Source organism: Nannospalax galili, unplaced genomic scaffold (genome assembly GCF_000622305.1).
Source record: "Nannospalax galili isolate Female #2095 unplaced genomic scaffold, S.galili_v1.0 scaffold613, whole genome shotgun sequence".
Taxonomy (NCBI): Eukaryota; Metazoa; Chordata; class Mammalia; order Rodentia; family Spalacidae; genus Nannospalax; species Nannospalax galili.
Window position 1 is genome coordinate 1,176,675 of NW_008332065.1, and position 12,812 is coordinate 1,189,486.

At 35.5% G+C, this 12,812-nt stretch overlaps 1 protein-coding gene across 3 annotated transcripts in view; it reads left to right on the forward strand.

The window, feature by feature from the left end:
* Phip (pleckstrin homology domain interacting protein) overlaps nucleotides 1-12,812 on the forward strand; it is a 154,632-nt gene that overhangs the window by 26,527 nt on the left and 115,293 nt on the right. For all 3 annotated transcript variants that reach the window (XM_008827171.3, XM_017796638.2, XM_029560662.1), the window contains one exon: nucleotides 12,080-12,240. In XM_008827171.3, the coding sequence (XP_008825393.1) occupies nucleotides 12,080-12,240 (161 nt within the window). The remainder of the gene's footprint in view (nucleotides 1-12,079; nucleotides 12,241-12,812) is intronic.

A 12,812-nucleotide genomic window follows, 5' to 3' on the forward strand; every position in this document is an offset into this window, starting at 1 on the left:
TGCTTTTGTTAATTTTTTTCTTCACTCTTCAAAATTCCATTTGACATAGTGTTAACATTTTCTAAAGTTTTTTTTTTTTTTTTTTTTTTTTTTTTTTTTTAAAAAAAAAAAAAAAAAAGCCTCATGTTTGCAAGGCCAGAAGGAGGAGTCAGAACCCCTGGGCCTGGAGTTAGAGATTGTGGTGAGCTACCATGTAGGTGCTGGGAACTGACCCCAGGCCCTCTGCAGAAGCAAGAAGTTCTCATGACTATTGAACCATCTTTCCAGCCCCATGTTAACTTTTAAAAACTTTAACTTTATTTTTTTGTTAGTGAAGGGCACTTCACACACGCACACACACATCTTTCTGGCTGTCTCTATCCCTTCCCCCCCCCTTTTTTTTAATATTTATTTTTCCTATTCATTCTATGTGTATGAGTATATTGCCTATATGTATGTGAGTGCACCCATGTTGTGCAAAGCCTGTGAAGGCCAGAAAAGGGTGTTGGATCCCCTGGAACTGGAGTTACAGACAGTTGTTAGCTGCCATGTGGGTGCTGGGCATTAAATCCAGGTCCTCTGGAAGAATAGCAAGTATTCCTGACCACTAAGCCATCTCTCCAGCTCCAAGCCAGTACATGACCTTCCTGTTAGGGAATCAAATCCCAGTCTTCCACGAGATAGGCGAGGATACTCACCACTATACAATGAGGGTAGGGCATAATTTTCTTTTTTAATTCCACTTTAACAGGAGGATAGCTGATGCACAATTCCAAGAAATGTTTGCATTTTGATTAGTTTTGTTCATTATGCCAAAGTACTAAATATGTAGGCATTTATTTTTCTTTTGTCTAAATTTCCTTTCAAGTTATCGTTGACAAAGTGTTAAAATTTGAAAAAATAATTTCCGTAGGAATTTTAAATTAGTGCTCTTGTAGTTGTGTTTTCATTTCTTTTGTAAATAATTTATGAAGTTTGTTTTTAAAAGTTATAGGTATGGTCTTCCAGTAAAGAATTTTACTTCAGTTTTTAAAATTTATTTATTTTTGTTTCATGTGTATGAGTGTTTTGCCTGCATGTATGTAAGTGTACCTATGTCTTGCAAAGCCCATAGATGCCAGAAGAGGGTGACAGAGCCCCTAGAACTGGAGTTACAGACAATTATTAGCTGCCTTGTGGGTGTTGGTATAGAACCCAGGTCCTGGAAGAGCAGCCAGTGCTCTGAACTCCTGAGCCATCTCTCCAGCCCTGAATTTTACTTTTCTAATGCATGAGGATTTGATCACTTAGGGACAGCAAATATAAATAAATATTAATGTAAAATAACTTTGAATTTGCAGAACATGTTTGTTGTTTCATTTTGCAGCAACTCTGAGAGATACCCCCATTTTATTAATGAGGAAACAAACCTTAGATGAGTGGCAACAGATTCAGTTCATCTCTGGTTATTTTGGTGCACAACCTCTGCATTTGGCTTTCTGTCACGTTTTGGCTTTCTGTCATTGCCTCACTGAAATTCTTTATGCATTAACATATCAGTTGTGTCCATTATTTTGGTATTGCAGTCTTTTGAGTTGTGCCTTAGAGTCTGTAGAAAATAGTGGCACATGGTATGTCCTTTCAGGTTTATTTATTACCAGATAAATACTCACTTGAAAGCAGATAATATCTTAAGAAAAATTCCTTAAGAAGATTATAGGAATCTGTGTGTGTTAAACTAATACAACTTTTTTTTCTAAAATAAATTTTTTGAGACAGAATCACATGTATCCCAAGACTGGCCTTGAGCTGGCATATAGCTAAGGATGACCTTGAACTTCTAATCCTCCTGCCTCTACCCCCTGAGAGCTGGGATTGTAGGTGTGTGCCACACCACATTTGGTGTGTGTGTTGCTAGTGAACAAACCCAGTACTTTGTGCATGCTAAACAAGCAGGAAGTCTAAGCTTGAGTTTGGTTTCCTGAGCAATTTGATTCTTTTCATTAAATGAGCCTTGGCTTTCAGTTATATCCTTTCCAGTTTACAGTTTCATTATCCTTGCAGCTAAGAGAGAAAGCTACAACAAATTATCCTAAAGCAGATCGTAATTATTCCATCTCTTTCTCCTTAAAAACCTTCAACGTACTTTAACTGGAATTTAGTCAAAATGCATCTGCCCCTGCCTTCTCGGTGTTTTCTCTTGACTCTTGTCCATCTTTGTTTTGTGTGTCAGTCTTACTTGACTTCTTTTTGGTGGGATTTTTTTGAGATGTCGTTTCACTGTGTAACTCAGGCTAGCCTCAATGAGAGATTCTGCCTCACAGTATCATAAGTGTGCACTGCTATGCCCAGCCCCATAACCAACTTTGTAAAAAAAACTATTACATTTTTAAAATTGTGTATGGTATATGTGTGTGCACATGCCAAGGTACACATGTGGATGTGAGAGAACAACTTGTAGGGAATTGGTTCTCTCCATGATGTAGGCCCTGGGAATTGAACTTGGATCATTCATCAGGCTTGGCAGCAAGTGCCTTAGTCAGTGAGCCATCTCTCCACCCTAGCTGACATTTTATGCTGCTTTTAGGTTATGATCGTTCAGTCTGAGGCCATGGTACATGCTGTTCTTTTAACTTCAGGATATGTTTCCCTTCTGTCAGTGTTGTTTGGCTTTTTATATTTGAAGTTTTTGAAGAAATTAGCCCAACTCTAATTAAACCTTCCCCCATAGGTTTAGAGCCTTTGCTGTATATTCCACCATTTCCCTATCTGTACCTTCTATTTGATAGCACTTACCATTACCTTGTTTCTTGTCTTCCCTGATAGAACACAATCTCCATAAGGATAAGTACCGTGTCTTTTCTTTTATCTGTTAACATCTCCTTGTCCATATTTGACTCATAGAGGTTATATAAATACTGCTTCAGAGTTGAATGAGGTGCTTAACACAGAACAATACTGCCTATTTTTAAAACTTTTTATTAATTTAAAAGAAAATTGAGGGCTAAGGTTAGACACATGTATAACATCCATCTGAGGCCCTAAGTTTGATCCCCAACACCACTCAGAAAAATTTAAATTTGAGAGAATTATTGAAATAACTAACATCCATCTGAGGCCCTAAGTTTGATCCCCAACACCACTCAGAAAAATTTAAATTTGAGAGAATTATTGAAATAACTAAAACGTTTTGCCAATACTTAATTTTTTTTCTTTTTTGTCTTTTTGAGACAGGGTTCTCCCTGCAGCTCCAGCTGGCCTTGAACTCCCTATGTAGACCAGGCAGGCCTTGAACTCACAGAGATCCACCTGCCTCTGCCTCCCAAGTGTTGGGACTACAGGAGTGTGCCACCACACCTGGGCCAATACTTAAAAATTTTATACTACTGTAGTATTTTCTAGTCGAAGAAACATCAGACTGATTTCTATGAAAGAAAAGAAGGGAGAAAAGTAAACACTTCATCTAGTAATAATTATGGTCATTTCTCTTTTATTTTTAGTCTTCTATTATGTACCTGGCTTACAAAACCTGCTTATTTCATGGAATTATCATTTCTTCCAATATTAAATTTCAATTAGCATTTCACTTCTCCTTTCTAGATATTATTCATCTTTATGGTATCTTCTAAATCTGTTGTTTTTTAAACAGGAAGTATGACTAAACACCAAAGCTGAATATGTGAAGATTCAGAGAGTAGCTCCTGAATATACTAATTTTTAAATTTACATTGTAAAATAAAAGCTCTCATGGGTATTTTGTTGCCTGGGTGATGATTATTTCCATCTTGTTTAGTTACCTAGTATTATTATTATCTAAAAGCTGGTTATGGGATGGTCCTAATACTACAATCTTCTCCTCTTTGAAATTGGGACTATGGTTCATTAGAATTAATATTAAGTGATTTATCTTGTTCTGATCCAGATGGTGCTGAAGTAATGAACTAAACTATGTTGAAATATTTTTCACATGATGTCTGTCTTTTAAATTATGATTATCAGATTATTGTTTCTTACTTATATCTATATTATATTAGTAACTTGAGAATAATTTTCATGAAAGTCTTTCCATTGTGTCTCTGTAGTGAATTAAATGTTTCTCAGATGTTTTCTTTCTAAAGTAGAACTTAACTGTTTCTGATATTTTTCTTTTACTTTAAAGGGTCAATGACTTTTGTGTATGTTTATGTGTGTTGTGTTGTGTGTGTAGCATGAGTGGAGGGCAGAAATTGACTTTAATTGTTCTCTACCTGATTTTTTTTTTTTTAAAGACCAGAACTCTCACTGAGATGTGACTGTTTGTGCCTGTCCAGTCCTGGGGCAGTCACACCTACCTTCTGTATGGGTGTTAGGGTTCAAACTCATCCTCATGCTTATGTAGTGTTCCAGATAGCTTCGCTTGTCAGTTTGGCACATCTGGGAAGGGAGAACCTCAACTCGGGAATTTCCTCTATTGGATTGATCTGAGGGAGTGTCTGTGAGGCATTTTCTCAATTGCTGAGTGATATAGGGCCTGGCCCACTGTGTGCGTTGCTATCCCTGGGCAGGGGAGCCTCCGCTCTGTGAGAGTAGTAGCAGAGCATGCCAGGAAGCAGCCATGGAACTGTGGTCCATACTTCAAATTCCTTTCTGATTCCTACCTTGCTTCCCTTGATAATGATCTGTGAGCTCTAAACCAAGTAAATCCTTTCCTTCCTGTGTTAGTTTTGGTCTGTGTTTTACCACAGCAATAGAAAGCAAAGTACGAGACAAAGCAAGCACTTTACCAGCCTCTCAGTGAACCTACAAACCTACCAACAAAAAGTTAAATTTTGTTTGTAAAACCTATAAACAAAATAGAGTACTTCTTGTGTTTATAACTTTCAAGTCAAAACGTGACATGTAAATTCTTTTTTGTTTTGATTTTTGGCGACAGGACCTCTTAATGGAGCCTAGACTGGCCTTAAACTTGGACTCTTTCTGCCTTAGGCTCTTGAATGCTGGGGTTGGTTGCAAGCATGCTCCACTATGCCCAGTCATATGTGAATTCTTTATTGTATATCAGTCAATTTTCAATCTATTTGAATTGGCAGTGGGCATTATCTGCAACATACTGTACTTTCATATTCTTTAACATGCTTGGGGTTGTTTGTTGAGACAGGGTCTCACTATGTAACTCATAGAAATCTGCCTCCCTATGCCTCCAGAGTACTGGAATTAAAGAGTGTGCCTTGCCTAATATGCTTACTTTTTAATGCTTTTTGTAGTTAAATAACTTTAAATTTCTTGAATCTGACTCTGTTTTGTATCAGTCTTTGAATTTCAGCTAATCTTTTACACATTTTAGAGTCTTTTAAAGTTCTTTGACATACATTGAACTAAACTTTTTTTTTAATATTTATTTTTATTTTATCTGTATGAGTATATTGCCAGCATGTGTGTAAGCACCCTATGTCATGCAGTGCCCTCGAAGGTGTCAGAGTCCCTGGAACTGGAGTAACAGACAGTTGTTAGCCACCATGTGGGTGCTGGGAATCAAACCCAGGTCCTCTGCAAGAGCAGTGAGTGCTCTTAACCAGTGAGCCATCTCTCCAGCCCCAGAACTACATTGAACTAAACCTACATAATTAAAAAGAATATTAGCCCCGTTAGAGAAAGCTTGGAAAATAGCGAAGAGCTCAGAAATCAGTGTTGTGGTTATTTGTTAATAGTTTGGGTTGTTTTCTTTCAGTCTTTTTTCCTAATATATCAATAAGCAGCATGTAGTAACAAGTATAACTGTAGCACCTACTGTTTGGATCATTACAATTTACTGTCAGGTTTTGTTTAGTCCTTACTCAGTAGTCCCTTACTGAGGGTGGTAAGAATATATGCAAAGTGCTTTGAGTAGTGTCTGAGAATTGGTAAAGCACTTAGTAAATAGTAGGCATTATTTCCAAATACACTGCATGTCATAATGTATATTGACATTTTTCAGCATTGTTGAGCTGTATCTGGTAAGATTTTATATCATCTTTTTAATGTGTGTGTGCACACTTGCATGCATGGCATGCCTGCCTGTGGAGGTCAGAGGACAAATGGTAGGAGTTGGTTCTCATAGTCCATGATGTGGTTCCTGGGGATCAAACTCAGGTCATCTGGCTGCAGCAGACACGTTTATATGGTGGTTTTCTCCTGTCTTCATAGTCATTTTCTCAAGGTATTTGATACCTGTTTTTTTTCTTTTTGTTTTTTGTTGTTTTTTTTTTTTGGTCTTTTTGAGACAGGGTCTCCCTGTAGCCCCAGCTGTCCTGGAACTCACTATGTAGACAAGGCTGGCCTTGAACTCACAAAGATCCACCTGCCTCTGCTTCCCTAGTGCTGGGATTAAAGGTGTGCGCCACCACGCCCGGCTGATACCTGGTTTTACTTTAATGGCTTAGCGAATTATAATGAGTTATGTGCTTTGTTGTTATTTAACCATCAATTTCAAATCTCCTTTTTATTAGAACACTTGTGGTCCTCTAAAATAAATAACATTTATGTACCTTTATGTCTTTTTTAATACTTTACTACTTTACGTAGTAGAAATTTCCCAAATCACCATCAAGACAAGTGTTTGTATTTGGAGTGAATTTAGAACCACTCATCAGTTTTTCTGAATGTTTGGTCATGAATACATTAATACTTCACTAAAATTGAACATGGTACATATGAGAAGTAAATCACTATAATTTGTTTTCTTGTACTCACTTGAGTTTTTATCACTTTTGTAATTTAAGTTCAGTTTCACAGATTTTCAAACTCTTATCTATATTAGTCTTAATTTAGGGAAGCCTTTCTTTATATTGTGGGGATTAAGATGAAATCTAGCTACTGATTATCCAGAATTAGGTCTTTTATGTTTTAACTTAGCAGTCTTTTTTGGTGTTTATTATTTTAAATTCTACTTATGCTCAAATTGTACTCAAGAGTACATGGGTGCTTTTCAAATATGTGGGGTTTTTTTGTTTTTTGAACCAAAATCACAAAATTAAATATGTTAAAATAGGGTAATATAATGAATTTAATACATATTATTTTAAGAAACCTTTTGGTAAAATAATCTGTTTCTTTTCTTAGTGCTCATTAATTTGTATTTGAAAAGGGCTCAGGTTGTACTGTACCTTCTGGGTTAGATAATAATCAAAAATATTTTTAATGGACTCAGTAAAATATCCAGTATAAAAATATATTTGGTAATGGTATAGATTAGCCTATCACAATTTGTAACCACAAAATTTAGTAGATAAAAGAAGGATTAGTACAGTGAAAGGCTGGGTGCAATGGTTGATTATTTGGAGAGGAAAAATCTTTATAGAGACTCACTTTCTAATGTACATTGAAGTTGCAGATGTATTAAAAAGTGAGAAATACAAACTAAAAAAGTATAGTAAAATTTAAGAGGGTTTTTATTGTACCACTGGCTCCATAGTGCTCTTCATATTGACACAGAATAACTTGAGAAAGGAAAAATGTTGATAGAAGTGGTGACGTAAAATCTGATAAATGGTGTCAGAGAACAGCATACATGGGAACAAGTATTTTGTGGAAAGTGGAAATGCTTTTCAAACTGAAGTTTACATAGAGTAACTTGCTTAAAGTCTCTCTTGTCAGATTTAAACACAAATCTGCTGCATTTAAAGTTTGTAAATTTATTGAGAAATATAGCATATCTGTTATTATTAAGGAACATTTTTGCAAAATTTATAAAGTGATTGCTTTGGGTAGACATTCTGTGCTGTACCTTTTCAATTGTTTAACTTTCTTAACAGACTGTGTTAGTGTTGTAGCTACAGAAATAAATCAATTTTTGAGAAATAACTAGAATTGAACTAGTAAGAAGTGACTTGTAGGTAATTTTATCATCTTGATACTTAAATAATGGTTATGAACCCTCCAGCCTGAAATACATACATATGTGTGTATTACATTAAAAAATAGATAACGCTTAAGAAATTGTGGGCTTCTCTGTAGTAGTTAGTTCTGTAGACTTAACAGATTTTATGTTAAAGACTGAATGATTTACTGCAAATGACTTTTTTAAAAAACCATTTTGCTCCTTTCTCCCCAGATATTTTTTCTCCCCATATTTCAAATGACCCATCAGGCAATGATTTTTTGGATTTTTATTTCATTTACTGATCTATTTTCAAACAATTGAGTAAATATATTTACTTATGCTCTAGCCTGCAAATTAAGTCACTCTAAAAGAAGAGTTGAAATCAAGCCCTATTTAGAGACATTTTTCTATCTTATAATCTTATCAGGTACAGAGAGTCTCCATCTTCGTTTTATTCCTAAACCTGGTTATTCTATTACTATGTAATGTATTTGTTAACTCATGAAATATATATTGATCTAAATAGAGTCAGCTATAATTTCTAGCTCTTAGGCTAATCAAAGCACCAAAAAAGCCAAAATACCCTTCCTATCGAGTTATGTTCTGTGTTATGGAAGGAAATGGGTAATAAACGTGGTACATAATAAGTAAATGTGTAGTGTTATCCGTAAATGATAACAAATATGTAGCTACATAAAAGGGTGTCAGGAGTTCCTGGTGGTGATAGGGAGTGCATTGCAATTTTCAGTGGACAAATCAGTTTGGCTTCGTTGAAAAGATGGCAGACATGCAAGAAATTACTTAATAACAGCATTGTAGGCAGAGGGCACAGTGAATGCAAAGACTCTAGGTTAGGAGCATATCTCATGTGTTGAAAGAACGAGGGAGATTAGAGCGACTGAAGCTGACCAAGGGGACCAGTGGCAGATAAGATCAGAAAGCTAATAGTAGATGTCTTGGTTTCATTTCGTTTTGCTGTGATAAAATACCCCAACAGAAGCAAATGAAGGGGAAAATAATTTATTTGGCGCCATATTCTGGGTTATAGGCCCTCATTAGGAGGAAGGTCAAGGCCTCAGGTACTTGAAGTAGCTAGTTACATTACATCTACTGTCAAGAACAAAGAGCAATGAATTCATGCATGCATGCTAGTGCCTACCTTACCCTCTCCATTTTTATACAGTCCAGGATGCCCTGCTTAGGGAAAGGTCAAGCTCCTAATAAATAGGAGTATTCCCACATCAATTAACTTAAGATAGTCCCTCACACACATTCTCAGAGTCTAGCCTTAATCTAGACAGTAGTCCCTTACAGGTGTACCCTGGAGTCCTCCTGCCTCCTAGGTGTTAATGTCCATAATTGATTCTAATATCACAGGAGACAGGTTTTTGCAAAACCGTGGAAGATGGATTTCAAAGGAAGTTGTTACTTAGTCTGAGTGAAATGAAGATATTGTAGTGTTGAGCAGAGAAGTGATGTTCAGGAGATACTGGAAATTCATCAGTCTGCCTAGGGAGGTATCTTCTTGGACTGGGAAGAACAAGAAAGAATTTGCCAAGTGAAAAAGATTCAGTATTGCTTTGGTGGGTTTTGGAACTATTTCCTTTTATTATAATTAGGACAGTGTACTTTTAGACCAAAGTTTATATTTCTACTTAAGGTTAAAATTATAAACAATCTCATTAAGGAACTATTCCTTTGTGTCCTTTTGTTTTAACCATGCTCACTTCAAAATTTGATGTTCTAGTGTAATTAAAATTTAAAGAGTTCATATAGTCTGATATATTCCATTTTTACTCAAAAATCTAATTGGACTGTTATTGAAGCATGAATAATTGCATCCCATAAATTGCCTTGAACCATCCTGTATATTTATTATATTGAAATTCATTCTTTTCCTTTTGTTTATAAAGCTCTAGATTTAGCTCTGAGTGAAGTACAATATTAACTTCGGTTTTTAGTGACATACTTATGATCAAGTAGGAGAGATAGATGTTATAGTAATGGTATAGTAAAGGAAAAATGTCAACTCAATGAGTCCCAGATAATTACTCTATTTTCTACCTTTGTAGAAATTGTCTCCTTGGTTGATCCAATCATACTGCTTTCTAATTCATCCTCCTCAGTGGTACCTCAAATGTATTTTCTTTAACTCCCATAATTGGAAAGTTTGAATCACCAACTTGATTTACCTGGCAGCTCTGCATGTTACTGTTTTAGTATGTCATATCTCTTAGGGCTGTTGATAACTTTTGTTGAGAGCAAGATATTTTCTCCTATAGAACAGAATGCTCAATAGTTAGTGGGTAATTAAGTATTATAAAGGGTGATGTTTCAATTTTATTGTGTTTTTAGAATGAACAGTTCACTTTTCAAGAGGAGTTTTCCTTTTTTAGTTGACTCACAACTTTAATTTTTGTTTAAGGCAGTAACATTTTCTTACATGTAAAATATTATGTCAACTCTGATTTTTTTGTTTTAGACATGGTCTCTCTCTAACTCTAGCTGGCCTGAAGCTCACTATGTAGTCCAGATTGGCTTCAGTCTCACAGAGATCCACCTGCCTCTGCCTCCTGAGTGCTGGCATTAAAGACATGGGTCACCACACCTGGCTTATTATCAATGCTGATTTTTAAAAATATTTATGCTGTCTAAAGATTTTGACTACACTGTTTCTTGTCCTTGTAAAATAATAGTTTTGATATTTGAGTTATCGCCAACAATCTTGTTTTTGTACCTGAACAATGTTAAATATTTTCATAAAATTAGACATTTTGAGAATTTTGGACAGAAAGAATTAAAGTATATCTTGCTAACACTGTCATCAATGTTAAATGTCATTAGTTATTTTCTGTCAGTACAGACAGGTGAGTCTGAGATATCAGTGGTTGATTGTATCTGAGTAGGCTAGTTTGAATTTGCTTTTAAAGGATAGTTGATAACTTTTCTGTGTGCATAATAAGATAGAGGCCAAAGCATTACATGGTCTCTTACCAGGTCATTTCTGGGTATAAGGAAAATGTGCCAGAGGCTAAACTATAATGGAAACTTAATAGTCTTATAACTCTGTAAGTTATTGTAAAACCAGTTTAAACCTAAATATGCTAATTCATAACTGGTGAATCACTTTAGATATTCCTAGTTGTTAGATTATTGTGTAGCATTTATAGGCTAACAGTAGGCATATGCTTCAAAACTACAAAATGATGACTGTAATAAGAGCATAAAAGCTAAGAGTTTTTCTTTGAAAATGGTGTTGGTTTCAAACCTGTAAAGCATCTATCTTTGCATCTTTTGATCAGGTCCCAAGCAAATGTAGTGGGAGCTAAACATTTATTGAATGTGGGGGGAAAATATCAAGATTCTTTACCATATACCTGTGATATTGTTTCGTCAACTCTAGAGCATGTGTTGCTAATCTAAGTCTAGGTTAAATAGTAGGGTGTATATTTGTATTATATGCTAAATTTTTTTTAATGTTTCTTCAGATTAAATTCACTTGAGGAACTATACTGCTTGCTACCTATCTAATTTAGAAGGTATCTCCATTGGGGAACTCAGCATAGATTTATTGAACACCACCTTTGTCCATTAGTTATGTATAGAAAGACAATAAATACAGTAGTAATTTAGTGCGAAGAGAACATTTGGGGTTGTAGTCAATCAATGTATGATGTTGAGGACAGATCACCTTCAGCTCTTGAAAAAAAGCAGGGGCTCATGGTTTGTAGAAGAAAAGAACTCCTTAAGAATACTTGGCAAGGTCCCCAGGTTAATTACTATTTTTTTAATAGTGCAAGTCACTTCTCTGTTCACTGATGAAATGTTCCTGAGTCAAAGAGTATTCAACTTTGACTTGTTCGTTTAAAAAAAATTAACTGCAATCCAAATTTAGATCCTTTGGTAAGGAAACCTTATTTTCTTGGTGTCTTTAAAGAAATTACATATAGAATGCTTTTGTTTTTAAAGAACTCTGGCCTAAGAGTAAAGAAATTTTGGATTTAATCCTAGCTTCATAATTTTCTTGGTGACTTTGGACAGGTCATTTAACTGCATATATTTATTTATAATATGAGAATAATGAGGACCTATGTTATTTCATAGAGTTATATTTTTTTGTCAATTCTGAAGGCTTTAAACTAGGAGCCATGTATGTATTAGAAATCATCTTTATTTTCAGTAGTATGTGACAAATGGAAATAAATGAAATTCTTGAAATTTAATAATTTAAGAAACCTATTTTGCTATCTGGAGTACATTTATATTCCCCCATTTTCTTGGTAGCGGATACTCTGTTTTCAAGGAAGCTGAATGGGAAATACAGACTTGAGCGGCTTGTTCCAACTGCAGTATATCAGCATATGAAGATGCATAAACGAATTCTTGGACACTTATCATCGGTGTATTGTGTAACTTTTGATCGAACTGGCAGACGGATATTTACTGTAAGTCATTTTTAAAGTTGTCTTTACTCATAGATAGAACTGAAGAAACAATGCTTATAGGAGAACTTGATATAAAAATTTTATTTATTCTTTTAATGGGAAACTGGAAATTTGGGCAATTGTTAAAAACAGATTTTATTTAAATTTGAAAAGGTAATAAAAGACATGCTATAGTACAGTCACAGTTACACTACAGTCCCGTATGATGGATAAGTTTGTTTCTTAGCCTTGTATCAAATAGGCTGATTGGGCTTTTATAAAATTTCATTTAATGTTTTTCATTCTAAACCAAGGCCATTTTGTGAGTGTCTTAGTTTGTTTCTTCATTGCTGTGACAAAACACTCTGACCAGTACCAACTTGGGGAGGAAAGGGCTTATTTAGCTTACATATCCCGGGTCACAGTTCATCCAGGAGCCCAAGGTAGGAACTCAGGCAGGAAACTAGAGGCAGGAGCTGGTGCACAGACCATGGAGGAATGTTGCTTATTGGCTTGCTCCCCTGGCCCCTGCTCAGCCTGCTTTCTTGTGCAACACAGGCCCACCTGCCCAGGGGTGGCACCACCCACAATGG